General features: G+C 38.3%; 2 protein-coding genes across 10 annotated transcripts in view; both read left to right on the top strand.

Annotated features, from left to right (window-relative positions):
- The first annotated feature begins 203 nt into the window (after positions 1-203).
- On the top strand, positions 204-14,558 carry LOC110849172. 3 transcript variants are annotated; one of them, XM_035851126.1, is made up of 11 exons: positions 204-471; positions 538-857; positions 9,152-9,807; positions 9,921-10,250; positions 10,989-11,048; positions 11,114-11,229; positions 11,294-11,435; positions 11,513-11,650; positions 12,937-13,049; positions 13,466-13,547; positions 13,618-14,558. In XM_035851126.1, the coding sequence occupies exons 3-11, from the start codon at positions 9,315-9,317 to the stop codon at positions 13,767-13,769; spliced, it is 1,626 nt and encodes a 541-aa protein (XP_035707019.1). In that variant the 5' UTR covers positions 204-471; positions 538-857; positions 9,152-9,314; the 3' UTR covers positions 13,770-14,558. The 3 variants fall into 3 exon arrangements, with proteins under 3 accessions (XP_035707019.1, XP_035707020.1, XP_021952240.2); XM_035851127.1 differs by having other exon boundaries at positions 204-806; XM_022096548.2 differs by having other exon boundaries at positions 204-857.
- Positions 14,559-14,954: 396 nt separating this feature from the next.
- The window catches only part of LOC110849171, a 28,032-nt gene continuing 16,761 nt past the window's right edge, over positions 14,955-26,225 (top strand). For 2 of the 7 annotated variants that reach the window (XM_035851132.1, XM_022096547.2), the window contains exons 1-2: positions 14,956-15,119; positions 16,082-16,966. The gene's annotated coding sequence lies outside the window, so the exon portion shown is untranslated. Of the gene's footprint in view, positions 15,124-15,303; positions 15,489-16,081; positions 16,967-26,225 lie in introns of those variants that run through there. The other 5 variants (XR_004834669.1, XR_004834668.1, XM_035851128.1 and 2 more) reach the window with 4 other exon arrangements.

Below are 26,225 nucleotides of genomic sequence, written 5' to 3'. Positions count from 1 at the left end.
TGGTGTCAATCCAGCGCGGTGAAGTCACATATAGACACCGCGCGGTGTTAATTGCCCGCATTAACACCGCGTGGTGTCTATATGTGACAACACCGCACTGGATTGACACCAGGTTATTTTGAGTGTACAGTACAGCAGTCTCGTATACCGGTTTCATTTTTGTGTCCAATTGCAAAAAAACTAACTTCTGTTTGGTTAACCGTTGTACACATGTAGTTAACATTGGTTCGTCCGTGGCTGGCTGGCTGGCTGAGTCGGGCAGGCAGGCAGTAAAGTTGAAGGAACGCTGAAATTTGGTGGAACACTCCGATTTCGCGAAACCTGCTTTCACTCGAATCGCTGTAGTGCTGCTTCTTCAGTTCATTTCCTACGTGCTTCGTCTTCGCGTGGTCTTCTCTCCTCATCATTTGTTCTTCTCCCCGTGGCACCCAAACCACGAAATCACCGGCTCCATAAGGAATACATACATGTGTAAGACTCTCCTCCTAAAAGATAGAAAAAAAAACGCTGACATTTTCATTAACCATTGTTTTACAGACGTCAACCGAGCGAATTATTGTGTAGTTCATCCTTGTGGTTAAAAATAATATAGGAAAGGAGACAGCCAAGAGAAATAAAACTTTGCAGAATTTCTGGAATAGAAGAAAAAAACGTGAAAGTTTCTATATTTTGTCGTCGAGTGAGTGAGTTATGGATATGTTTATTTAATAAAGTGTAATTTTGAAGTGGAATGGAGAAAACCATTTATACACTCAAATCCCATTGAGAACAGGACAGGATTCGCAATACTCACCGCTTTCTCCTACGTACGTACTCAACTTGGATATTGTGACATTTCAACTTTCCATCAGTCTCCAGTAATTAATCCTATTTATTTACTCTCATACTTTCTCCTCTTTTCCCTGGTCTGTGTATGTCTGCATGTAATATCTCTGTAATGGATTTTAGTGTAGGTGCTCGCTCCCCGTCTCAATTTATGATTGCATCAAAAAGTCAAGATTTGACATTAAGGGGATTTTTTATAACGAGGCAGGAAAATTTGTTTCTTCATGAAACATTGGATTCATTTCTTCCCTTGCTTACATCGTAGTTTAGCTACTAAAGCTTCCTTGGAATGGAATTGGACTGAGGAATAAAAGAGAGCCAAAAATACGTATCTCTGTAAAACTGGTGCATTACATACTCTCCGTTGAAATATGTACTGAGAGAAATGGAGAGTCAACAGCTAATGGATTTCGGATTAAGGTAAAATCTGTGTACGCTCATCCCCATGGAGGAGGAGATATCGTCCAAATTGGAGTTTTGTGATATGGTTCGACATTTTCATGAAGTCGTAGTGAAAGTAAAATAATCTCTCTTTTAAGACTCTCTCTCTTTTGAGTGCAACATGAGAAACTTGAATGCTTTCCATACGGTGCAAATAATTGAATGAAAAGGACGTAATCATTCCCAATCTCGACTGGAAATAGAAACAATTCCGATTAGTCTGCATTTCTACGCAGCATCCCAAACAAGAAAGAGGCACGAGGAGGACAAAAGCTCTAGAAATCCTAATTTATTCATTACCTTCGACCTTCTCCTTCGTCCAATCCGTGGAAATTAATATTTCAATCTGAAACCGTCAACGTAATAAATTACGGACGAATTTAGAAATGCAGGCAAAGTCTGAAATAAATCATTTGGAATGGTGGATTTTTAATTTGAGACTCACTCAGGTAGGAGAGAACGGGGAGTAGCACTTATTATGTATATAGCTTCACTTTGGTGGAAGTGATTGTACACTCTTAGAAAACTGGTGTAAAATTATTACTGGCCGGAGTACATATATATGACACTACGGACACCGGTAATAACAAGCATTATGGTTCAGTTATGTTGCGGTAATGACAAATTTACCACTCAGTAACAACCTACTACCAATCCGGTAGAAAGTTATTACCAAGTCAATACCAGAACGAAGTATATATGCGACTCTACCAGATTTTTAGCAGTGTAGTTTTGCAGCCCTTGTTAAAAAATTCAGAGGTTGAGCCTCCGTACTTCTGAGATGGAGGAGAGGAGATACCTGTGATTTACTCCGCAGTAATCGCAAAGGACGGAGTCACATCTCATATTCATACATTTTTTGGGGAAAGGTGATTGAAATATTAATTGAGGAAGAACAACTACCAACCGACATAAAAGTTGTGGTAATTTGACAAGTTTTCAAAGTAATAGGATTTGATCGTGGATAAATCATGGATCCGGAAATGTCAGATTTTTTAATTGAATTATTACGAGTTTGAAGATCGTAGCACGCATTTTGTTTACAGGGCTGAAAAGTTTCAACGCTGGAGTAATAAGTTTGGCTTTTTGTGTACGTACATAGTTTGTCCACTCCACGACTTTCACCTTGTTGCCCAAACGAGTGGATACATACTCGGCTCGTGGAGGGAGGTGTATCTAGCTAGCTGCCAGTTCATGTTCAACTCCCAATTCTTATTCTGACGCAAGACTGAAGTGCAAAATTCATGAAAATGGAAAAAGAGCAGAAATATACCACTTTCTGGTAAAGTTTTCTCCCTTCTATCCGTCGGATGGACATAAAGAATGTAATAAATCTTGTACAAAGGAATCAGAAGATGGTTGGCAAAGCGTGACTTTTCTCCTTTCAGCGCCACAGTCTTGTTGTTGTTTGCAAAATGTGTGACTGGTTGCAGTTCATGCTCAGTTGGGTTGCTCTTGAAGGTGTCACGGTGTAGAAAAATCTTTTCTTGGACAACAATACATGCGTTGGATGATTTTTTGTCGTTTGAAATTATTCTATTGTTACGCTGTTCACCGTCGGTGTGCAATAATTTGTCGCAAATAACAATGAAGGTTTCTCAGCGTATGCTTTCCAATTTTGACCAAACTAGTGTCGATCGATTACAAATTTAATTAGTATGCAATTTGCAAATGTGCAGACTTGGCAGAAATATTTGCATTTGAAGAGGGGAAAGTGCACCCTAAAGTTGAAAAATTTTAGACTTTCCAAATTTTCTGCGCGTTTCCATCTCTTCGAACGCAAATATCTCTGAATGCCAAACCTGAGCTTTGGTAGGTAGTGCCTTTTGCAAATTTCATACTAATTAAATTTATGATCGATCGACACTAGTTTGGTCAGAATCGGAGAGCATATGCTGAGAGACTTGCATTGTAAGAATACATTGTTCACAATGATAGAGAAAGTATTTCACTTTCTCTGCAAATTATTCGCATAATTTAAAAAAAATATCGAAATGCATCTGAATAAGCATGTGACACAGTTTTGAAAGTGAACTTAACTCGATTTCTTCATATATAAATCGACCTTACAGAGAAAGATGATGGCCGTCAAATTAGGGAATGATGCATGACTTTGTCATTTGTCTGTGCACGTATACAACCTCTCAAGGCTTCCATACTCCCGAGCACAAAATCCAATTTTTTCAAGTTGCACATAAGTATGTACATACATACATCCATAACGTACCTAAGATTAGATTGGTTGGCCATGTGTATGGATAGCGAAATGAAGTAAATAGGATCACAAACTATATGAAATTTCGAGTCAATAGAATCGCCCAAAGTTGGTCGGTCGGTTGTTATCCGCACGATCCGATTTCTCCATTCTCTTGTGTCTTCTTCTTCTTCCCTACTCTTCTCTCAATTTGGGCAGAATTTGGGCAGGAAATAAATAAATTCTACATCATTTACATAATCGACTCCATATGTCAAAAGTCGTATCGGATTTCTCTCCTTGCATAAGTATCTCGACATCTTGTTATCTCCAACTTGTGGCCCTTGCAGAAATTTACTTTCTCCCCGAAAGCAAGCCATGCACCATTTGGTTTTAAGAACTCTTATTTGCAATCTGACCCCACCGCGGGGTGTCGGATGTCTCAACAAATGAGACGCTGGTGGCTGCACGACATATCCATATGCAAAGCAAACATTCATGGATAAACATATGTACATAGCGAGTAAATATAGAAATTCATCCCAACAAACAAAGTATCATCGCCATGAGGAGAAAGATATCGATATCGAAATCTACGGGAAAAAGGAAAAGTTCGCTTCTTTTGTAACAGTTCAGAAGAAGACGTCTCAATTTCGAAAAGTTGCCAAGTAATTGAATTTCATCGAAATGGAACAATGAGGTGAGTTGGGCTTAACTGTATGAATACGTCCTTTGTGCAGGGCAAATTGTGTGCTCTTCGGACGTGACGTCTTGACAGGAGTCTGTTACCATGATTGAAAAGTAGTAGTAGTAAACAAACCAACGGACCATGTATCGTACATTTAGTCCCCTTAGTAAATCTTATCACGGAAAGTACACGTAAAATATTGCTACTTTCTTCTCCTTCCTAATCGAACCTGACATGACCGCAAGGATTAACTCGCCATTAAATTGGGAAGTTGATGAGATCCTGTGTGTCGTGCCCAGTCAGTAAATACTTCTTTATGCCGTCCGTATTAAGACATTGAGCTTGGTGATTACTTATCAAAGTTGCAATGATTCAATGGGCAGGTAGGTAAAAGCGAGGGAAAAGAATCGATTTCAGATTTATTTTTTCATTCCATGCAAGACGACATGGTGCATGTGAGTGTACGTAAGCGCATAAATATGTACGGTGTAAATATTCAAGCTTATATGTCACGCCACATACATGCTTTTTCGCTCACCACGGCGATGAATGGAATATACGGGACAGGTTGAGTTGAGGAACTGCACCCATTTGGGCGTGGTGGTCAGCCACGTATGCAGCTTATGGAGGAGAGAAGACTCGTTTTTCAGGGGCTCAGGCCATTTTATGATTTTAGCTCAAAAGAGGATTCACTACCGTCTTTGCCAAGAAGTAATTTGAGTCCAATTTGAGTCCTTATTTTTACTTAGGGGCAGCTTAGGTCTAATAATAACACATGAGCACCAACCGGAGGATATTTGCGTACCGGTTGAAATTGGATGAAATGTTAGGCACTTTATTTATTGAGGTCTCCTTCTCCCAACGTATTAATAAAGGTTTTCTCCTCGCAGGAATGCGATAAATCTGCCGAATTAGGGTACATTTACCAGCTAAATGGCTCTGGGTCAAGTTGAATCAATAACGGACGGGGGTGAGTGCTTACCAGGGTTGTGTTGTGGGCTGCCTTGTATTATTAGGGGACAAGTGTATGTATGAAATGAAAGCAGAAGTAGAACAAACATTGCGATAATACGGCGGGTGCTGTTGGCCAGAAAAATACCGCAAAATTGGGTTGGATACTCCTTTTGTGAGAGAAAATAATAAGCTTACAATATTGTACTGTTGTAAAATTTTGGCTGTTATCATCACTCCACAATAATGACTGGTTGGGAGCCAAGTAAATCGGTGAAAGTAGATTGTAAATGAAATAAATCGTCTCAAGTGAATATAAAAAAGTGGTGTTATACAATGTAAAATAACACCCAATATGGAAATTTTGTATTTTTTGTCTTTGACCTCGTCCTGGGCCGATTGACCCCGTTATCGAACTTGACCGAGAACTAAAAATTAGATGCACAATGGCGAAAACGGCGCTTGATTATATTGAGGCGTTCTGGAGATATTCTGACCAAAAAACAGGCAGACGGACGGAAGGACAGACAAAGCGATCACAATAAGCGGCTCACGCCACTAAATAATTGAGAAACTAAACAGACTTTTAGACTTTTAGAATTTTTCAAAATTGCAAAATGATAATTGATTGTCGATAAAGAGAACTAATAGGTAACAAATGAGCAAAAATGTTTCAAACTGAAATCGGCCCAGTCAAAAAAGGTGCGACTCGACAAAAAATATGCAATATATTCAATATCCAGCCAATAGACAGCTTTCAAACGCTTTGTCAATTTTTCCCGAGGTTGGACAACTCAATATTTGAACGATGTATGTAGTGACGTGGGTGATAAAGTTATTTAAAAGACGAAATATTGGTGACGCCCATCATATAAAATGCACAGCACCATTAACAAGTCTTAAGTATTTAAGCCATGCATACATGTAGGTTGAATGACATCTAAATTAACCTCTTATTTTCGCATTTTGTTAGTCCGGGCAATAATCATGTTACACAAACAACTCGGACTATGGAAAGTTTGCAATTTTGGGAGACCACTTATTTAAAATGGGTCGGAATGTATGTACACTTGCAGTACTTATTGCTGTCATTTTCGATATTCGATTTTCTTCGTGCTTATGCACAATGCCCTCGATTTAATATGAATCGAATCTTCCAATTAATCCAATCCACCCACGTTAGGCAATAAACCTTTAATACAACGGAAACAAGGTATAACGACCAATGTACCTGCACTTAATTGAAAATTCGATACTAACAAAGGACAACTTTGTTGTACATGTTTTCAAAGAAAGTAAATTCCACGAGATATTAATAACAAGCAAACTCTGGAAAGTATTTTGGTGCACGGGGGAAATGCTGAAACTCAATTACTGGTATGAATAAAACCAGGGAAATCCTCCAAGGAAACGGGAAAAGGGAAAGGCATTTGCCTGAGGGAAAGTCTCACAGGTCAAGGCTATTGCTCCTTTTCGTATGAATAAACTTTTACCTTTCTCGCCAGGCAAATCCCCTTGGTTTCGGGCAAATCCCCTGACTTCAATTACATGTAATTAAAATAATACCATTGCAACGAACACAAATGCATTTCAAAAATTTCTCTGACCATGATTTTGATCAAATTCTTAAAGAAATGTCCCCCAATGACCCCCACTGGTTTGTGATGTTCGCTAAAAAGGCTAAAATTCGGTATCGGCGCATCTCAGAATTGCAAAAATCAAGGAAATTTCAGCGTTGTTTTGTTGTATATAAGTGTATTTAATTTAATCTATTTTTGATTTTTTGAACACCCTCCAAACTTACTCAGACTAACCTCAAAAAACCACCTTCAAATGCTCGCCAAAAATCAAATTGTTCTCGGAATTTAAAAACTCTTTTACGATTATTGTCCCATACAGTTATTTTATAATATTCAAGATCAAACTCATTTTTGAATTTTTTATAGATTTTCAAAAATTTCCTAACCAGGAAAAATACTAAAATTTTAACCTCCTAACTTTGTATAAAGCTAAAAATTTTCGAATTTTGAAACCTCCCTTTTTGTAAAATATGCACGACGATGAATGGGTTTCAAAATCGCCATTTATATGGAGGAATGGAAAGTTGAGACACAAAAATTCAAACTCAAAACCCACATGCAATGGACCCTTAAACGGCGAATAAATGAGCGAAAGCAGAATTTAATTAGAATCTTGGAAAATTTTCAACATTTATATGCAACTTGCGCGATACCGGTAGCATGACCAGTTGGCCGAAATCTGAATTTAAAAATATTTCAGAAAATATTTTCAGGTTTTCAATGAAAATATAAAATACATTTTTTCGATGTCGATAGCAAATAAAAATCTATATTTTTGTCGATAAATCTGGTTTTGTGAGTTTCAAAGCCCTAACATGTCCAACTAGTGTCCAACATTCATAAAAAGTACAACAGATGCTTAAAAACTAAGTTTTATTGCTAATTTTGTTAGTTGGGGTCAGCATAGTAGCTGATCGGTATTTTTTGGGGAGATTGCCTGAAGGAAAGGCTTTCACCTTGGTTTTATTCATACGAAAATCCCCGTCTGCAGGGAAAATCTTGAGGTTGAGGGAAAAGCTATTCCCTTTTTCCTTTCCCTCGGGGAAAAGCAAATGCCCAAATTTTTATTCATCTATATTGGGGCATTCTCCTCAATTTTTTCGGAAAAAGGATTTCCCTGGTTTTATTCATATCACCCAATAATTCCGCTTACATCGTTTGTTTCATAAGGATTAAAAGTGTAATTATAACATCGCGTAGCCAATTTTGGAATTGTTCAAAGTTGTATTATTTCGAGAGTTGTACGAAAGTACGGTGGTGTCGAAGTTCGTTATATTTTACACCGTTGACAAGATAACCATCAAAAGACAAGGTCATTCTTGAAATTAACGCGTCACCACATTTCTCCTTTCTTGGTCTATTTCCGTTCAAGTGGTTGTGGTCGTGATGAAAGTAAATTGAGTGAAAGTGTCATTGCTTGATGGTTGGTTGGTTGGTTGGCTTAACTTGTGGTTCGAGCTTTGGTCAGAAACTACACCAAATCCTATTTATTACACGTATTTAGGTCGTCATCCCATGATCTCTCAGTCGTTCAGGTCCATTTATATTCTACACTTAACAGCATCTTGAAATTCAGCAGGGCAATCCCGTCCGCTTTTCTTTACTTTCTCCATCACCAAACCATGCCAGGTTTTATTTTAGGTAAGCATAAGCACCTTTGTGTGTGTGTCTCCTGCTGAAAATTATTCTCGAGCTGATCCTCCGAATAAATGGGATGCACATAATAGAACTGTCCTCTGATCCTGCGAATGTGTGGTGTTCCAGATAGAAATACTCGTTATTTAGACAATAGATGAGTGAACTCACTTGATCCATTCCATGTGTTGCCTGCTAATGCATAAGTCTGTACGTGTAGTAAATATAATTCCCATTTCACCTAAGTTTTGCCCTATTGAGTTTGGGATTAGGAAGAATTACAGTAAAATCATGATGATGCAAGGATCATGCAGTAACTAACTATGTATTTGTTTTTCATCAAGTTGTGCGCTTATCATCGTAAACAGAACAGCTTTCATTTTCTCGTTAAACTTACAAGATGAAAATTAGTACGTGTTCTAAAATAAATCCTGGTATTCTCTATATATATTTATTCTCCAGGGGTGGGATAAATACTTTCTCAAAATACAGTAGTTTGAGCTAGGTTATTCTCAGGGTTTGCATTTCCAGGGGTGTTACACCCACAAAAAGACGAGAATCTACGTGGAGAATACAACAGTCATAAGAAAATGCAGGTTTTGTGAAGAAATTAACTTTTTATCGCAGTCAAAATATATAAATTATTTTCAATATTTAAAAAAATGAAGTAGTTTGACAGCGATAAGAAGTCAATTTCTTCACATTATTTTCGTAAGATTTTCTCAACGCAGATTTGCAAACCCTGGGAAGAACGGAGCTAATAAATACCGTATAAAATACCGTATTTTGCCAAAGTATTTTGCCCACCCCTGACATTCTCGATATTTTCTCTCACAGGAAAAAATACTGCTATTTACACACCGTTTGGAATCTCCTTCTCTCCAACTGAATCACTTTTCCCACTGCGTTGTTCCCCTTCTTCTTCATCCTTGTTGAAAAAGGGGAATAATATTGAATCAGCCAGCCAGCGAGACCACTTCTAAATCTAATCCAACCCCAAATGAGGATTGATGATTCGCACGACCACCCATCATCATTATCACTCCAGGTGGAAATGACATTGGAACAATCAGTACATCAAAAGCTATCCTTGATGGAGAAGGAGCTCTCTTCCTCTTCGTCCGACCACAACTCTCAGTCCCGCGGTCTCAGCCCAGGCCCTGGTCAGACTTTGACCACTTTGACTGCCAGCCCCACAACTCCCTCAGGAGACGAGTCGAGCAGTGCGAGTGGCTCCGCTAAGAAAATCTCATTTGGCAAAGTTTTCAGCAAAAATGAACAACCTCAGTCGATCACTTCACCTTCGCCCACTTCTGCCAACGCCAATGCATCATCCAGCTTTCAGCAAAATTCCTCCGCTTCTCAAAATTCCTACAGTTGCACTGCAAATCATGGAAATCACAATCACAATAGCAAAGGGGGGTCCTCAAACCCGGGGACGCCGACAAGCCCCAATTTGGGAAAGTCGAGACATTCTTCTACCAGTTCTACAGGTGATTAATTAACTTTTGTCCTTGAAAAGTGTCACGTCACCCAGTGGTGCTAACCAATTACGAATCAATCAAAATTCCAATTATGCAGTCTAAAATTGTATGCTATTTTGCAGGATCGGATAAGGATAAATCTGTCCGCGTGACCAGGAAGGTGTTCAACACTTGGAGAAACGTGTGTGGCAAAAAGACAAAGGATTTGTTTAAACGTTGGAAAACCCTGCCCGAACATCAGACTGAGAATGACGACGATTGTCACCCTGGATCCACCACTTCCACTCCGGGAAGAACGACGCCAACGACGCCAGGATTCTCGGGAGGAGGAGATCCCCCACCCACCACAACCGTGGGAAAGATCAGAATGTTGGTCAAGAAGCATTCCCAGGTCGAGATGCCAGAACCCGTCGTGGTGGATGAGAAGTCTTCTTGGAGTGTGCATGTCTGGGGTTGGTTGACCATTTTCCTAGTTATTTTAACCTGATTATTATTAAATATGTGCGTAAAGGAAGAGCTTTGTTTTAAACTTTAGAATTTAATATTTCCTAAAAAATTCAAACGAAACGTGCCCACTTTCACTTTTACCGTCTTGTTTCCTTCTCACAAAATCGAGCTAAAGCATCGATCACTTCTTTGCTCTCGGCCTCTTTCATACGTACAATTCGATTTCCGATTTGTTTCCCGTCTCATCTTGTGCATCAATACAAAGGCCATTCTCAGACCAACACCCACATTAGAAATGTGTACACACGCAGCAGTTTGTCCTTCATCAAACTAATGTATGTGTTTACGTGTGTGTGTTCATGTGTTCTATGTACATACATATCCCATTATTTCAGAAATATATGAATGACTACGGAAGCCATAAACGAAGAAAATGATCATAAGGTGACTCTGATAATAAGGATAAATTGACTTCCGATTTAGTTTCCGCCAACAAGATAAGCAAACCGCGATAAGCAAATAAATATACTAGAATCCTGTCGCTAGAAATGTAACAGTAGTTTTCATTATTATAAAGCCAAGAGCATATTTTGTTAAGGAAATGCATCAATTATTTAAATTTCACCAGGACGAGAAAGACCACACAAATTCCAATGTTTCCGAAATGGCATGCAAACTGTGATAACGATGCTCGTCGAGTAATCCGAGCCTTATAAATGGTATCATCTCATTTCTTCTTTCAGCCACCTACGTGCAGCGAGGCAGCGTTGATGAGGAGGGTGAAAGCGAGGAAAAACAGCCAGGTTTGTGAGACGATGACTTTATCCGCTTGTATTTTATTCCTATTTTTTTATCATTCTTCTTCCAGGTCGAGATTTTCTATCAGATTTCCAGAAAGTAAAATTGACCCATTTCTTCCGCCACGTTTTGGACATGAACAAAGACGATGTGATATCCGCTTCTGATTTTGTTGCGTTGAACCAGGCAAGTGAAGTACACATTTTGTCAGTTATGCAAATTCAACGCAAATTTTAATTTCTTCTCTCAGAGGATCCGTCACTACATCGAGTGGTCTTCGGAATGTATAGAGTTTCACATTTTAAAAGAAGTCCACTCCGGATTCCTGGAATGTTTCTTGAACCAACCGTTGGACGAGTGTTCCGTTATGTATTACTGCCATTCGGATAAAGGTATTGCTATCAAATAAAACTATTTTATCCCAAAAATTGTACTAAATCCTAACTAAAATGATGTAATCATATAATAGAAACGAGGGATCATGTCAACATTGAAGAATGGCTGGATGTTTGGGGCGAACTCTTGCATGGGAAAAGAGTGATGGAGACTCTTCCCCTATGGCTGCAATATTTCCCAAAAGTATTATTTCAAGTCATTAACAAAAACGGTGAGTTGAGTTGAGGGGCAAAATAAAACATGGGTATTTAAATACTTTAATTTGATTACAACAAAAATAATGTGTTATTCAAAACTGTACAATCTTTAATGACGACACGACGACCCAAAATAATATGCACGATATTTACTCCTTCTTCCGAACAATTCTCCTTTATTCTTGTAATGTTACGCCTTGACAAACTTATTCATTAGTTGGTTCCGTCTGCTAGCCTGGGGACCATCTTTACAAAATTTAGCCAGGGTTAAGAGCCTGGTGAAGATTGACTCGTTCCCAGGATTCCGAGACGAAGACAAAATTGCTCTCATCTTTTCATCTCCTTCTTGTCTCCATCATCTGCCCCTCCTTCATCACGGAGAAATAATGATTTCGTTGCCAACGGTGTGTGGAAAAGCCCAGAGCTCATTTCCGCAACACTTTTATTTCCTCTCATTTTCAAACTCGGGACAAAAAAAAGAGTGAAAATCAAACCATCTAAATAAGATCATAGTGCCCATATTTTTGTATGTGTATATTTTTCTATCCCAATTATGTAACCTACAATTGTATGTATACACCCTAAGAAAACTGGTGTTAAATCATTACCGACCGGAATATGGCACGGTAATAATTGGTATTAGTAATGTTGTAGTAACGAAAAATTTACCACTCAAAACCAAACTACCACCAATCCGGTACGAAATTATTACCACATCAATACCAGTACGGAGTATATATGCGAATCTATCAGATTTTTAGCAGTGCATCACTGTATATCAGAAGGATTTTATTATACGGAATTTTCTTAATGAAGGATTTATACTCGTTTTTTTTAGTATGATACATATTATGTAATAATACTTGTTAACTTTCTCTTTTTCTCTTTAAAAACTAAACTTTCTTTGCCAATTGCAATCATTCCCACAGAAAATCATGAAATATTCATAATTATTGTAGGGAACTGTTCATGACGCCAGTTCGGTCTCTACCCTAGAATTTCTTACCCTAGAATACCCTAGAATTTCTTATTGTAAAATTTATAATTGACCATATATTTCATCTTCTCGTTTGGTTAGTTTTATGCTCCGTGGTTTCGTAGGTACATAAGTATCCGAGGTTTTTTTAATTCATTATGTTACCTAACTCCTTGTTATGCCTCCTTTCATCCGCACTAATGACGGACTTCCAAGAAAAGTTAGGGCAAAGACGGTCCCGAATAACAATATGAAACGAGATACATAAACAAGATTTTGAATTTTCATCGTTTCAATTTAATTGGATTCTTGATTTTTTTTCAGGTTCGGGTATCATATCTAAAGAGCAGCTTAGAGCATTTTACACAATGTTCCTAGGAATTGATTTTCGCGTGGTGAACGAAACCTTAGATTCCATCTATGATGCTATGACGGATGTGAGTTTGTTGGATTAATTATTATGCAAAAATTTAATTTGATACAAACGATGGAGGTCTAGCAGCGTATGCTCTCAGATTTTTAGCAAACCGGTGTCAATCGACCACAAATTTAATTAGTATGGAATTCGCCAAACGCATGATTTCCCAATGAACACGTTTGGATTAAAAAATTGCATCCGAAGAGGAGAAAACTCGTCCAAAATAGTTGACAAATTTTACACTTTCCAAACTTACTGCGCGCCTTCTCCTCTTTGGGTGCAAATATCCCTGCGCTTATTGGCAGGTGTCATTTTGCAAATTGCATATTAATTAAATTTGTGATCAATTTAAACCAATTTGGTCAAAATCGGAGAGCACACACTGGGAGACCTCTATTCTAAATTAATGATTAAATATGTTTTTAATATTTGCAGAAGGGAAGCGGCAAGATAGATTATACTTTGTTCAAACTCTGCTTCTCAAACTTTCTATTTGGAAAGTATCCCCATGGACCTGGTATTAAATTACATTTAATCACACGCACCTCGTATTATAAACTTATCTGAATTATTTATTCAATTTACAGGTCAATACGTATTTGGAATCTGTTCTCAAGACAGTTTGACGTGTCCCTTTCCCATCGACTACAGTGCTCTCAACACATCTCCTGATGACCTGGAACCCTACAATCCCGTCAACGATAAGGACACCAGCAACAGAAGATCGGTCATTGTCTGATTATACTAAAAGTTGTCAAAAAAGCTTAAAGTTCTCAATTATTTACATATATAATGTATTTCTAAGTGTTATCAAGTATCTAATTGTGATTAATATTAAGTTACACGATTTCATGTCTTGATTCTTGATGTAATTCTATTTATTATTGTCATTCCAAATTTCTGAGCAATTGTATCTTCCTTGCGCTCATTAGACGTCTCCATTCATTCATAGCCAATTCAGCTAAAAGACGTGCAAATTGTAATTGTTAAACCTTATTTTTTGCCACATTCTTACATAAAATATGTGTATAGAAATAGAGCTCCTGTAACTCATAACCATCGAGATTTGAGATTATAGGAATGTGTATCATCCTAAAAAAAGTCAATGTACATAAGTTTTCCATATCATGATCATCAGTATGTTTGCCATTGGTTGGAGTGTACCAAGAAAAAAAGAGAAAACAGAAAACTGTAAATTTCGCGAGTATGTATTTACATAAGTACATACTACAAAAATATAAATTGCTTTGAATGTTTACTTTCATGTACATATTATGTATGTAAAACTGTGTGTATTATGACTCTGTATATAAATAAATACTTACACGTGTATGTAAACAAATACTATATTTATTCGGTGGGGTAAAAGAAATAATAGTTTTGAAAATTGAGGATGGATCTATAAACCAAAGATATCAAAATTCAACACCTGCTTAACATATAAATATATGTATATTAGATAAGTGTGTATGTACATAAATACGTGTAAACTGTATATGCGCTAAATAAAATTTTAATTTCTGACCAATCCCGACTCTTTTATCGTATAAACGCTAGAAAATACACACAAATTCGAAATTATAAAGTTCCCAAAGTTTCCTACACTAAAATTCTTTCTATCCAGAACATGTGTCTGTCTCCTGAGTGGCTAATTTCATGCCTGTATAAATTACTCCATTCTCTCTCCAGTACAGCCCAACCCTTCCCTCTTCAGCGGATAATTAGTGGGCAATCTCCTTAAATAAGTAAGACTGACGTTCTCTCGAGTCGAACCGACAGAGGTGAAGTGAAATAATAAGTGAAAGCAGAAGGAGTAAAAACCTTGCATGACATACCGCTTTCCCATCCATCCGTGGTATCGAGTCCAATATCGCACCCATATCGGACCCCACTCGCACCCAGGCCTGTCGACACAGAGAGAGAAAGAAAACGCATACCTCACGCCATCCAGCCAGGGTACCGTGATGGGGAACAGAAGGGAAACGGATAGCTACTTACGACCAAACCTACAACTTGTTGTCAGTCCGATTCCAGCGTCTCACCAACAACTTTCTCCAAACCACCCAACTCGTCTCTCCTCTCAAGCGAAGTAAGTAAGTGAAGTGAAAGCTTTTCCATTTTCTCACAAAGTTCCCACGCTGTACAATGGCTGAATAACTACCAACCAACTCGACTAAGTATTCCACCACCCCGCGTGGTGGGTGGGAGGAAGTAGATTTCTTTTTATTGATATTGCATGCATTCGCTGGACGCATTGAATTCAATTGGGTATTCTGTCCGCATAGGGAGCGGTATTATTTTGCAGGAGGGGTGCAGTAAATGCGGGGAGCTGGTGAGGATTGCTCATCGTTTTCCATGGGTTCCACGTGAGTTAGTCAGTTTTACATAAAGAATGGGCCAAGATCAGAATAGGACACCTTTCAATTCACGATTTTTGACAGTTTGGTTGGTATGAATGGTAAGTCATTTGTAGGGATTCGTTGACTTTTTTGGGGGATTATGTAAGTCAGATCTTTGAGCGGATTACGTTTTGTAGGCTTTTTTGTAATCCTGTGGTTAATGAAGTGCAGTCAGGGTCAAGACTTGTCTTAATGAAACGGGTTACGCGGCCTGAGAAGTGTGTCTGGGATAGGATAAGAAATATAAGAATTTTGGAGGGGCAGATTTTGTTTAAAGACTTTCACTTTATGCAAGTGATCTACTAACTTCCCAGGCAAAGTTTAAATGTAAAATTTGAACTCTTAAAATAATCGTTAAAATTATTTTTTTTACAAATCCTGGGAAATTTTGTTACAAGGTTTCGTCTACATTTAGCAAAATTTTCAAAACGCTAAAATCGTGAAGAGAAACCCCACATACTAGGCGAAACCAGAAATTTTTTTAATAGGCGAAATTATTATTCTGGCATCTTAACAAACAATTAACGCATTTATACAAAGCTTTAATAACCACCATTTTCATACCCATTAAACTAACAACCAATTAAAACCCCCTTTTTTCTATTAATGCAAAGAAATCAGGCCATACAGCTTGGCTGCTCTGTTTCTGCAGGGGGACCCATTCATTTTCTTCTCCCGTTTTCTCCATCTTGTCGTGATCTCATCCGAGAAGAATCTGGATTCTTGACAAGAGTACTTTTCTTGTCATGACTTTTCCCACTCGATACAAAGATAGAAAGATCTTGCCCGGATCAAGATTTAAGTGACAGTCTCACTCAATTCTCAAAAGTCCTTCTAACCAGAAGGATGAGATCTTCGTCTCCTTCCTCGCCGCCCAGTTCCTCGTAGATACGTCGCCCGCATCATCCTCGTGCTGCTGTACAGTTGAGATCGAAGAATGAAAATAAGCCAACTTCAACTCCTCCCCGATAAGTATGGTTGGTATCAATGAGCTGAAAGATTGCTATTGTGTCCAACAATCTGATTCACATCACATCTCCTCGCCAGAAAAATCTCGTCTTTCTTAACCAACCATTCAGCTTTTGGACGAAATAAAAAAAAGACAGAGCAAGTGGAGAGAGAGAAAGTCATTCAAGGAATTTCGCCTTGTGTGTGGCGTGATATTAGGACGGTGTAATATTTTACCACGGATTTACAAAGTGAAAAGTGCCAACAATTCCCATCTCATAAAGAATCCAGCCAGACACGGTGCCGGACAAGGAAAAGATGATAGAACTAGACAAGCTTTGAGCGGAATGTGCAGGATTTGTGTAGTAATAAGTGTAGTTGGCAAAAAAGTAAAATCTAGCAACACAATTTTTGGACAGTTATTTAATAACTTGTGAAAAGAGATAGATAGACCTCTGGTTTCTTCTAAAGTCTAAAAGAAGATATATTGTGCAGCACTTTGGCGTCGTTGGTGGGGAGTGAGTGAGCGATAAAAGTTGCCGTCGTGAACAAGATGAATTGTTAGCAAAATCAAGAAAATGTGGTGCAGGTATGAAAGACAAAGATAATTATGCTTTTCTTTTCTTTTTTCGCTAATTTGTTTTGTGTTCGTGTCTCTACAATTTTCTGAAATTAATGTCGATCGGTGAACAAATCTAATGAGAAATGGGGTAAATGATAGGGCAAAAATAAATATGCGTGCATTTGTCGGGGCGGATAAGCTTAAAATAATCAGGTAGCAAAGTACTGTGAAAACCAAATCGTGCATTGCATACGTAGGAGGTCTCTCAGCGTATACTCTCCGATTTTGAGAAAATTAGTGTCAATCGATCACAAATTTAATTAATATGAAATTTGCACTTGAAATTTACACTTTCACTTACGCAAATATCTTTGCTAAACATGCGCATTAACATATTTTGTCATTTGCAAATTTTATATTAATTAAATATGTGATCGATCGTCCCTCGTTTGCCCAAAATCTGAGAACATACACTGGAAGACCTCCATTTTTATACAGATTTAGATGATATACAAGCGTTACATATTACGCCAACTTCATTCCAAATCTCAATTTCCCCTTTCTCAAATTTCCTACCAACCGAATGTACTGAAACATATACATATTAATTACATGGAACTGATGCATGGCACTCCTCTCAATCCTACATTCAACGCTATCCAATTACATCATTATCATGTAATAATGATAAAATATTATGCACAATTCCGACTCATGTTTCAAATTCCGCAGTGCGAAAAAGTACTCATGCAAGAAGTACGAGTTTTCATAAAAGTTTTCTTAGTAATCGCTTTCTCTCATCTGCAGATTATTAAAATTAATGGGAACATTTTACCATTAAGTTTATTTCTCCTGCCAAATCTTTGACTCGACCTGACCACAGTCACTCTTTCCACTTCTCTGACCTTATATAAATAAATGAAAACCAAAGAAATATGTCATTTAAATCTCTTCAAAAGAGCACCAGACTTGGCTCAAACTTTGCATGTTTCAACTACATATGAACATGCAGACCTAGCCAAATCTTGCCTCCAGTGGTGCCAACCTTTATTTTTGAGTCGAGTTGACACGGCGTGACCCACAAAGGAACAAGTGCAGATTTTAAACCCAGACAAGACGGCGACCAGAGACTTTCACTGGGAGAAAGTAAGTAAAACACTGGCGGTCCCTTCTTTGGCAATCATGCATATAGAGTCACACAGACTCAAATACATGCACACATAACGTACGTGCAATATCTTCAACCCACGCCCCACCAAGAAAAGCTGGAACCGTTTCAAACGCATTCAACAGCAGCTGTCAGAAACAGAAGAAAAATCTGGAAATAAGTACACTAGATTTTTCTGTTTGAATGCATAAGGGGAAAACTCATAGTATCAAAAGGTAGTGGTTTTTGGTGGTGGTGGTGATGTCGCAAAAAAATGAACTAGAATATCCTCCCACGTAGCACTTGAGGTTCGCTGCACACAAGGGAACAAATCTTAAATTAAGTGGCAAAGTTTCTGGTTACACGAATACTTAATAATTATTTTTTCTTTAGATTGGAATGATTTATTACGTACACACGAATCACGACTATGTTTAAATTTTATTCTTACTTGGAATTTGAGACATTCTTAAGTATTATGTAACTGCATTTTAGTTTGATCCACGTGACGTAATTGTGACACGGTGGTGATAAGTGAGCCAGCTTTGCCTGCAGCATACTAATTGTACGGGTGCCCTTTCTGCCAGAAATTTACTCCTCCACTGCGACATACATAGACATCCATGCATACTTCATTTCGCTGGATTTTGCCCTTTTTCCTCATGAAATTCAAAGTATAATTTGAATACCAAACTGCTCCAGGTTTGGGACGTGGGACGCCGGAGAGAGAGAAAGCAGCAAGGTCAGCTTAAAATGTCCCCCGTTTCGGGTTCATTCATGAATTAGTTACGGAGAAGAATGGACTCCCATCATGCATCTCTCGCTACAATTGTTCTCTCGTATCTTTTCTCCCACTTTCGACTATTAAACCAAATTGGTTTAGTTTAGGTACGAGTAGGAGTAATTGTCGAAATAATTCAGTTAGGCGAGCCATTGTGGGGGCTCTAACGATCATTGTGTTCCCGGCTCCTTTCAAAATTTGTGGTAGTTTATTCTTGACCTATTTAGAAGCAGTTATTGACTCCAAGCACTAGACAGTAAAATTGCTGGTGCAACTTTGTGCCGCAATTTTAAAAAGAAAAAGTTTGCTGTGGACAAAAAAATCAGATTAAGAAATAATATTTGTTTCATAACAGAATAGTTTTTGAAAGAATTATCTAAATCCAAAATTGTTGAATTTCTTGTTAGCAGAAAAACTGAAGGCGAAAACTTCAACTTTGTCGCATTGCATATGCCCATAAAAAAGTTGCATCACAAAAAGTATGATTTATAACATTGTGCAATACGGCCAATTTGGCAGACACGCTACAACTCTGTAATTTTATCAAAACTAAACCCCACATTTGTACGTAATCCTTTAATTCCGTCCATTTTAATTTTAAACTTGCATCCGTCTAGTCAAAATAAATCAATACTGTTAATTACCCCTTCATGCCCATCAATTAAAGTGCTCAATGCCATAAAGAATACGGCAAACAAAGAGCTGATACAATCTTCCTTCTTATAAAGGCGGCTTTGCTGGTATGAAACCTTACACGCATCCATTTTCTGCACACACATACACGAACTGGAACTATACGTAGTAAAAAATCAGCCCTGCAAGAACAACCTACAGACAAGAAAAGAAAAGGAAAAAGGAAGGACAGCCATCCACTCAGTCACACTACATTAAAACATTTTACATAAATCGATCAGACATGACACGCCTTTTCTAAACTTCTATGTACACACGGCTTCATATAGATGCACTCCATCCATACCGGCTGTCTTTACGGCCAATTTGTGCTTTGAACTCAAACTCGAATTACTCCAAGTTTTGTTGGTGAAATGTGAACCCGATACAATAAAGAAAATACGTCCCAACCAGCCAAAAACCCGATAGCTATGTAACTTATGTATTATTGGCGGCCACCCACATTTTCCAAGCCTGCCTGCACTTCAGTTGGGAGAAAGTAAAAACGACTGACAATACGATGGTATGAAGTGTAACCCTCCGATTTGGTTGAAATTTTGAAATTATGTGACCCATGTCAATACAACCAGGATGGTCAGGATTTGCCAAAATATTTGAGGACAAAGTTGAAAGATATGCAATTTTTAGCACGGGTGAAAGTTGAGTTTGCGTCCTCTGCTTAATACAAATCGCGCGTTTTTAAACTTTCTCGTCAAATATTTTGGTAAATCCTGACCATCGCACAAACTGCTTCAAGAAACTTTATATTGACCACATAATTTCAAAATTTCAACCAAATCGGAGCGTTACACTTCACAGCATCGCATTGTGAGATGGGTATACAGCCAAATGTGAGCATTGCGTTGCCATACACAATTTCTTTCGTCGAAAATATGTCGGCAATGCCGTTTTATGGTATGTCGTAAGTAGACACTGGACAATCCAGACTGGAGCAGGTTGACCCCTTTATTTTGTGACATGTCCACATGACATGATAATGTTTGGGACATTTGTTGCTTTCTTGGCTTAAAAAATTTCTTTCATTCCTACCCAAAAAAATGCATGCGTACATGTCACAAAAATATGTACAGCCAGGAGCATGCCTTACATAATTGTATCTACCCAATTTATTAGTGGTCTCACGGAGAGAATAAAATCCTCCAAGTGATTATTGCTGCTGCTGCGTTATTGCACTTTCATTAAATGCTAGGGAACTTATAATCTCGTTTCCTTCCATGAAGGAAATATGTGGCTGAGGAGCGTTGCATAATGGAGAAGGAATCGAGAACCTTGTTGCTTTTGTTTTGACTTTGTGCAAGTTCAGTGATGCATGGTTCGTAGAGCGATGTGTGTATGTACACATGTAGGTGGGTGGTTGGTTGGTTTGTTGCATTGTAAATACCGTATGGTAAAATTGGTTTGTGGCGAGAGGAAGGAAATAACAAGGCAACATCAGGCTCACAAATACTGTTTTCAGATTGTTAAATAATTACAGGTTTCTACCACAGCCGCCGCCAACCAGGCATCACAGAAACATGACAAATGTGTCGTGTGTGTAATATGTACGTGGATAAATGCAAGCATTGTTTTCACCTTGCGACGCCAAGCATGGTTTAAGTAATCTCAATTGTCTGGAATAGAAAAGTGGAGAAATGAAATTCTAATTGGGAAAAAGTTTCGCTAAAATTATCAAATAGATTCTTATGTAAAAAAAATTTGAAAATTTGCATAATGATGACGTTCGTGAATAATTTGATACCTGACTTTAGTTCAGACTCAGAAAGCGTATCGCTTTCCATGAGTGAAAGCTATTTATAAAGCGAGCCTCATTTGAATGCAGGACCACCACCCTGTTTTCATTATTGTAACAAATGATTTGAGCAGGAAGGAATTTGATGGAGTTTGATAAAGTGCTTTATGCCATCAAATATCATCCATTAGTTTGATAAATACCGATATTGACTCCTTTATCACCAGGATTTATGCCTGCCTCCAAAAATTGGTGGAACCTTAATTTATAATTATGCACGTACCTACATTCTCTTGATGATGTTCATTTTCAAATAAATTACACCGATTGTCCCATAAATATCTTATCCCGCCCATAACATGTTTTAAATTATATGCAAATATTTCCCTGTCATTCTCACCCATCAAATTTTATTCGTCCGCTCAAATTATACCTGTTTTCTTTATAAGTACGAGGGTGGAGACCTGTCCCGTTTTATGACATATTTGTAAATACGTGGACCATAGCAGGACAGACTTAACCTGTTCAGTCTTAACGGCGACACCACAGAAAATTAATCAAGTTCTGGCTTTCCCTTTCCATTTCGAGGAACAGCAGCATTTCCTGGCGTACACTTCTCATCCTCACTTTAATAATCAGACAAATTTGTGTACGTGGCAGAGGCATGCAGCACCATTCACTCCCCACTTTCACAATTCACGAGAGATTACCTGGTAATGGCAGAAGAGCATTTTACTGCTCAGTGCTCTCACTGTCGCCCTGTTTCGGTGGGTGTGTTGCTTGTCATCTCATCCCATTGTCAATTACAATGCATACCCAAATTTACGACGTTATATGGTTCTGATGGCTTTGTAGGGCTGAATTTCATAATGTTTGGGAAGAGAATTATATTATAGAGGAAAATATATAGCTTGTTTCTTTTCCACTTTTCGCATTTTCCTAATTTTTGCTTTCACACGCACCCATTAAATGGCACATATTGGTTTAGGACCATGAATGGAGGATTCCTATTATGCAGCACTCTGTTGTTTCAGTGTTTTATACGGAACTTGTGTTTTGGAGAAGTTAGATATTGTGAAAGGACCAAACCAAAGGTTCATTTTGCACGGTTATATGTAAAAATCCACTCTGCTTTCCACAATCTTGGGAGAGAAAGCTTGCGATAATGCCTGAAAAAAGGGTGACACATCTTGATAAGGCATCGTTTACACTGATGATAGCTTATCTCAAGAAGGAGAAGGATGCCACCATTACACGATGTCTTGCCTTTTTAACCTAATTTTCCAGCATTTTCCCAATAATGGTCCGTATCCACTATAGCACACAACTTGTGAATAATGGTATTTCGTTAAACCATACAGTTGACCATATGCCACATGGCGTGTGCACTTTAAACAAAAACCGACCCCATATGCAAATCATGCATTATTCGTGACTTTGCGAAACGTTTTTGCGCCCACATACATTTCTCCTCTAGGCTGAACTTTGGCTTATGCACATTTCTAGTGGAAGTGCAATGTTCGTAAAAAATTCGTGGATGACAGGGATGACATGGCTTTGAATCATGTCACGTGAACGCATTGTTAACTGAATGAGCATACACATACCGCACATGACCATTTGCCTGCCTGCCTGTGAAAAGGATTACGATCAAGCCTTAATGAGACGCTACGGTAAAAGGACTCCCACTTGGACTTCCAGTCCGAATATCTGTCGTCGAGTTGTTGTGGCTGTCGGCTGTCATGCATATTTCAAGCGTCTCAACCCAAGCAATCGTCAACAACAAGTGCTATGCATCAGTAGCAGTGTGGGCATAGCACCGTCCAAATCAGTGGCCGCGGAAGCTGTGGGGGCATATGAGGACATTGACATTGTAGGATAGGGGAGGGAGGGGTTTATATAACATGGGCAGACGATGGGGACATCGAATGACCATTACCCCTCTGTCCCCCCATTTCCGCGGCCACTGGTCAAAATTGTCACACACATGCATGGACGGACCGGTCATGAAATAAAGTGGACGACGAGGAGAAAGACGAGCGAACGGAAGAAAGAAAGCGAGTTTGCTTATTTTTTATTTGGTTAGGAGAATTAAGTTGATTCAAGATATGGCATCAGTTGGTTTGGTACCTTTAAGTATTTTCATTAAATCTACATGAGGCTTGATCGATAACTTAAATTGTTGATGTACATACTCGTCCTGAGTTTAACTCTGCCAACCAATTTTGCTTACGTTTACTCGAGGGAATTTGCGAACAAAAATATCCGACAGTAATAGTCTTTACCTTAATACGAAGCTTATACTTAAACCGAATTTCTATTTGAATTCGGAGTTATAATCTCAATTACTTTATTGTAAATTCATCAATGTTTTCATCCAGAAGTAATTTAAACGGTTTAATGTATTTTTTAGACCCGTGTTCAAAATCTATAATCCACATTGGTGGCAGCAATATTTCTCCAGGTATTCGAATTGGACATGAAAATGGAATACATATTATTAGCTTTTGAATATGGTCATCAATATTAAAGGTCACGATCACTGGTCTTTCTTCTCGTTATGTGGGTAGGATTGCAAAGATAGGGCTGAAATGTCATTTGTGGTCTGGTTATGTATGCATCGTCATTTATTTTCTCATGTCCGACTGCTCAACTGAAATATCTAACAAAACCGAACCAATTATGATTGGACTACCCCGTCGGGATTGCATATGTACATGCATACACGCTAAAAAATCTGATGTAGTCAGGCACGTATTGATTTCTCGGTATCAAACTTGTTACCGGTTGGTATTAAAATTTTACCAGTAAGTAAAAATCTGCTACTGATATGGTAAAGCTTTAATACCGTGCTATTACTGCACGGTATCACTTATCATAGAGTCATCTACGAATACCGCTTGGTAATATTTTACTACCGGATTTCTAAGAGTGCACCTATGCAAATATGTAATCCATCGCTATGTACTTGTCTCTCTATACTTATGTACTTTCACTCTGACAAGCACGGCATAGTAATTTGATCCGAAACGGATACTCCGATCGTTACGAATATCTGTCCTTATATTACCCCATTTTGAAACAAAGAGCTAAATAATCTCATGTACATACATACGTATTGTTGCTCCCACACAAGACTTGAATGTCAATTTTGATAGCGACCACCAACCAAATCACCAACCATTCCCCTCGGGCAAGGATCACATTATTCTCAAAATCTTATCACCCGAATAAATCGTCGCTCGTGTAAACAACTAGGCAGCAATTGGCAAAACAACCTTGCGATACAATACAAGCATGGAAACAAACAACTTAAAATTACTACACCACTAACCAATCACCAGTCGTGGTGGATGGATAGAAGTTATTGTGATGTTGTGAAACTTGGGCAATTTCTCCATAAATGGATAATTCACCAATTCACTTGCATGGTCAACATGATGTTCGCCTGCTACAATGTATGTATATCCCGTGGCGAATATTCCAACCTGGCTGGTTGGTTGGCTGGCATTAATAAAGCAAAACAGACGGATGGAAGGCACACAGTCGAGTTGACTAATGAGTTTCCCTAAGTCCGTGACAGATTGGGATTCGGAGAAAGTTTTGTGGGCTATAATGATAATACGCGACTGTTTAATTAAATTAGAGCCACACTCGAGGGGAGAAAGCGTACGATGGTGATGCACAATTTACGATACGGATGATCTACGTGTGTAGTACGATCAGGACTCATAAATCAGATTAGTTTTGTCAAAAGCTTTCCCTTCTTTGAATTGTGGACGAAATGAAATAACACTGATATGAGCTGACGCACTCTGAGCGGAGCGAAATACTTTGTGCTTGGTGGATTATACTTTGTTGGATGCTTTCTAAAGTGATTGGATGATAATAGGACACCAATTTATTTATGGTCACAGAATAATTTGAAATTATTATTTTGTCCTGCTTCACTTTGATCTTTGGAAGCAATTAATTTATATTATTTCTTGGGGTTTGGTAATTCGATATGATGAACAAAGTTGGGACAAGGAACAAATGAATGTTTGAATTAAAATTGTATCAATTCGGAAAATACAATATGAATCAAGATGACGTGGTCGTGTGTGATTAAGCATTCAACAAAACAAAGAGCTTCTCCGAATAAACATTGTCTCCAAATCCGTCCAAATAAAGCTAGTAAGACAGTAAACTCTCCCAGTATAAATAACCAGTGTCAAACGACCATAAAAAAGTGGCGTGATGCAGTAAAATGTAAAATGATGCGACGTGAAAATTATGTCGTTTATGATCTTTGACCTCGTCCTCAAGATTGGTCTGAGGTCAAAAATATTGAGGGTGTTGATTTATTGGTGAAATTTCCTTTAAATTGTCACCCCATATGAAAATTAAGGTTACCTTTAAATTTGGACCCTAGCTCGATTGACCCCATTATCGAACTCGACCCAGAATTAAAAATTTTAAGCACAATGGTTGAAACGGGGTTTGATTATGTTGTGACGTTCTGGAGATATCCTGTGAATGTACAGATTTTTGAAGGAATGAAAATAACGCTTTTCAGTATCTCTTTGGATTTTTAGTAAACTATGCAATTTCACAAGCGAGTAAAAAACAAATTGAGTTTAACTCGACCTTATTTTTCAATCCATTAAACTTGATAGCCACATTTAGCAAGGTTTCACTTTCACCTTGCCAAATCCTCAAGTATGCTTTCCTTCGGAGCAAAATGGTCAATGTCACGAAGCCAAGTCATTCATCTTCCTTACTTTCACACAGCTTTGTTGCGGTCGGATTAGCTCTGGCTCACTCTTTCCTCCTCAGTTCATGAGATTGACAAGAGACAAGTTTAAGCCCGAGGGGGTGAAATAATGGGACAAGGGCTTGAGCATTATTTCCTTTCGCGGGACTCGCACTTATTGATTAGACATCCATTCAATCT

The sequence above is a fragment of the Folsomia candida genome, unplaced genomic scaffold, assembly GCF_002217175.1.
Source record: "Folsomia candida strain VU population unplaced genomic scaffold, ASM221717v1 Fcan01_Sc004, whole genome shotgun sequence".
Classification (NCBI taxonomy): Eukaryota; Metazoa; Arthropoda; class Collembola; order Entomobryomorpha; family Isotomidae; genus Folsomia; species Folsomia candida.
This window is presented reverse-complemented; position numbering and strand designations above follow the sequence as displayed.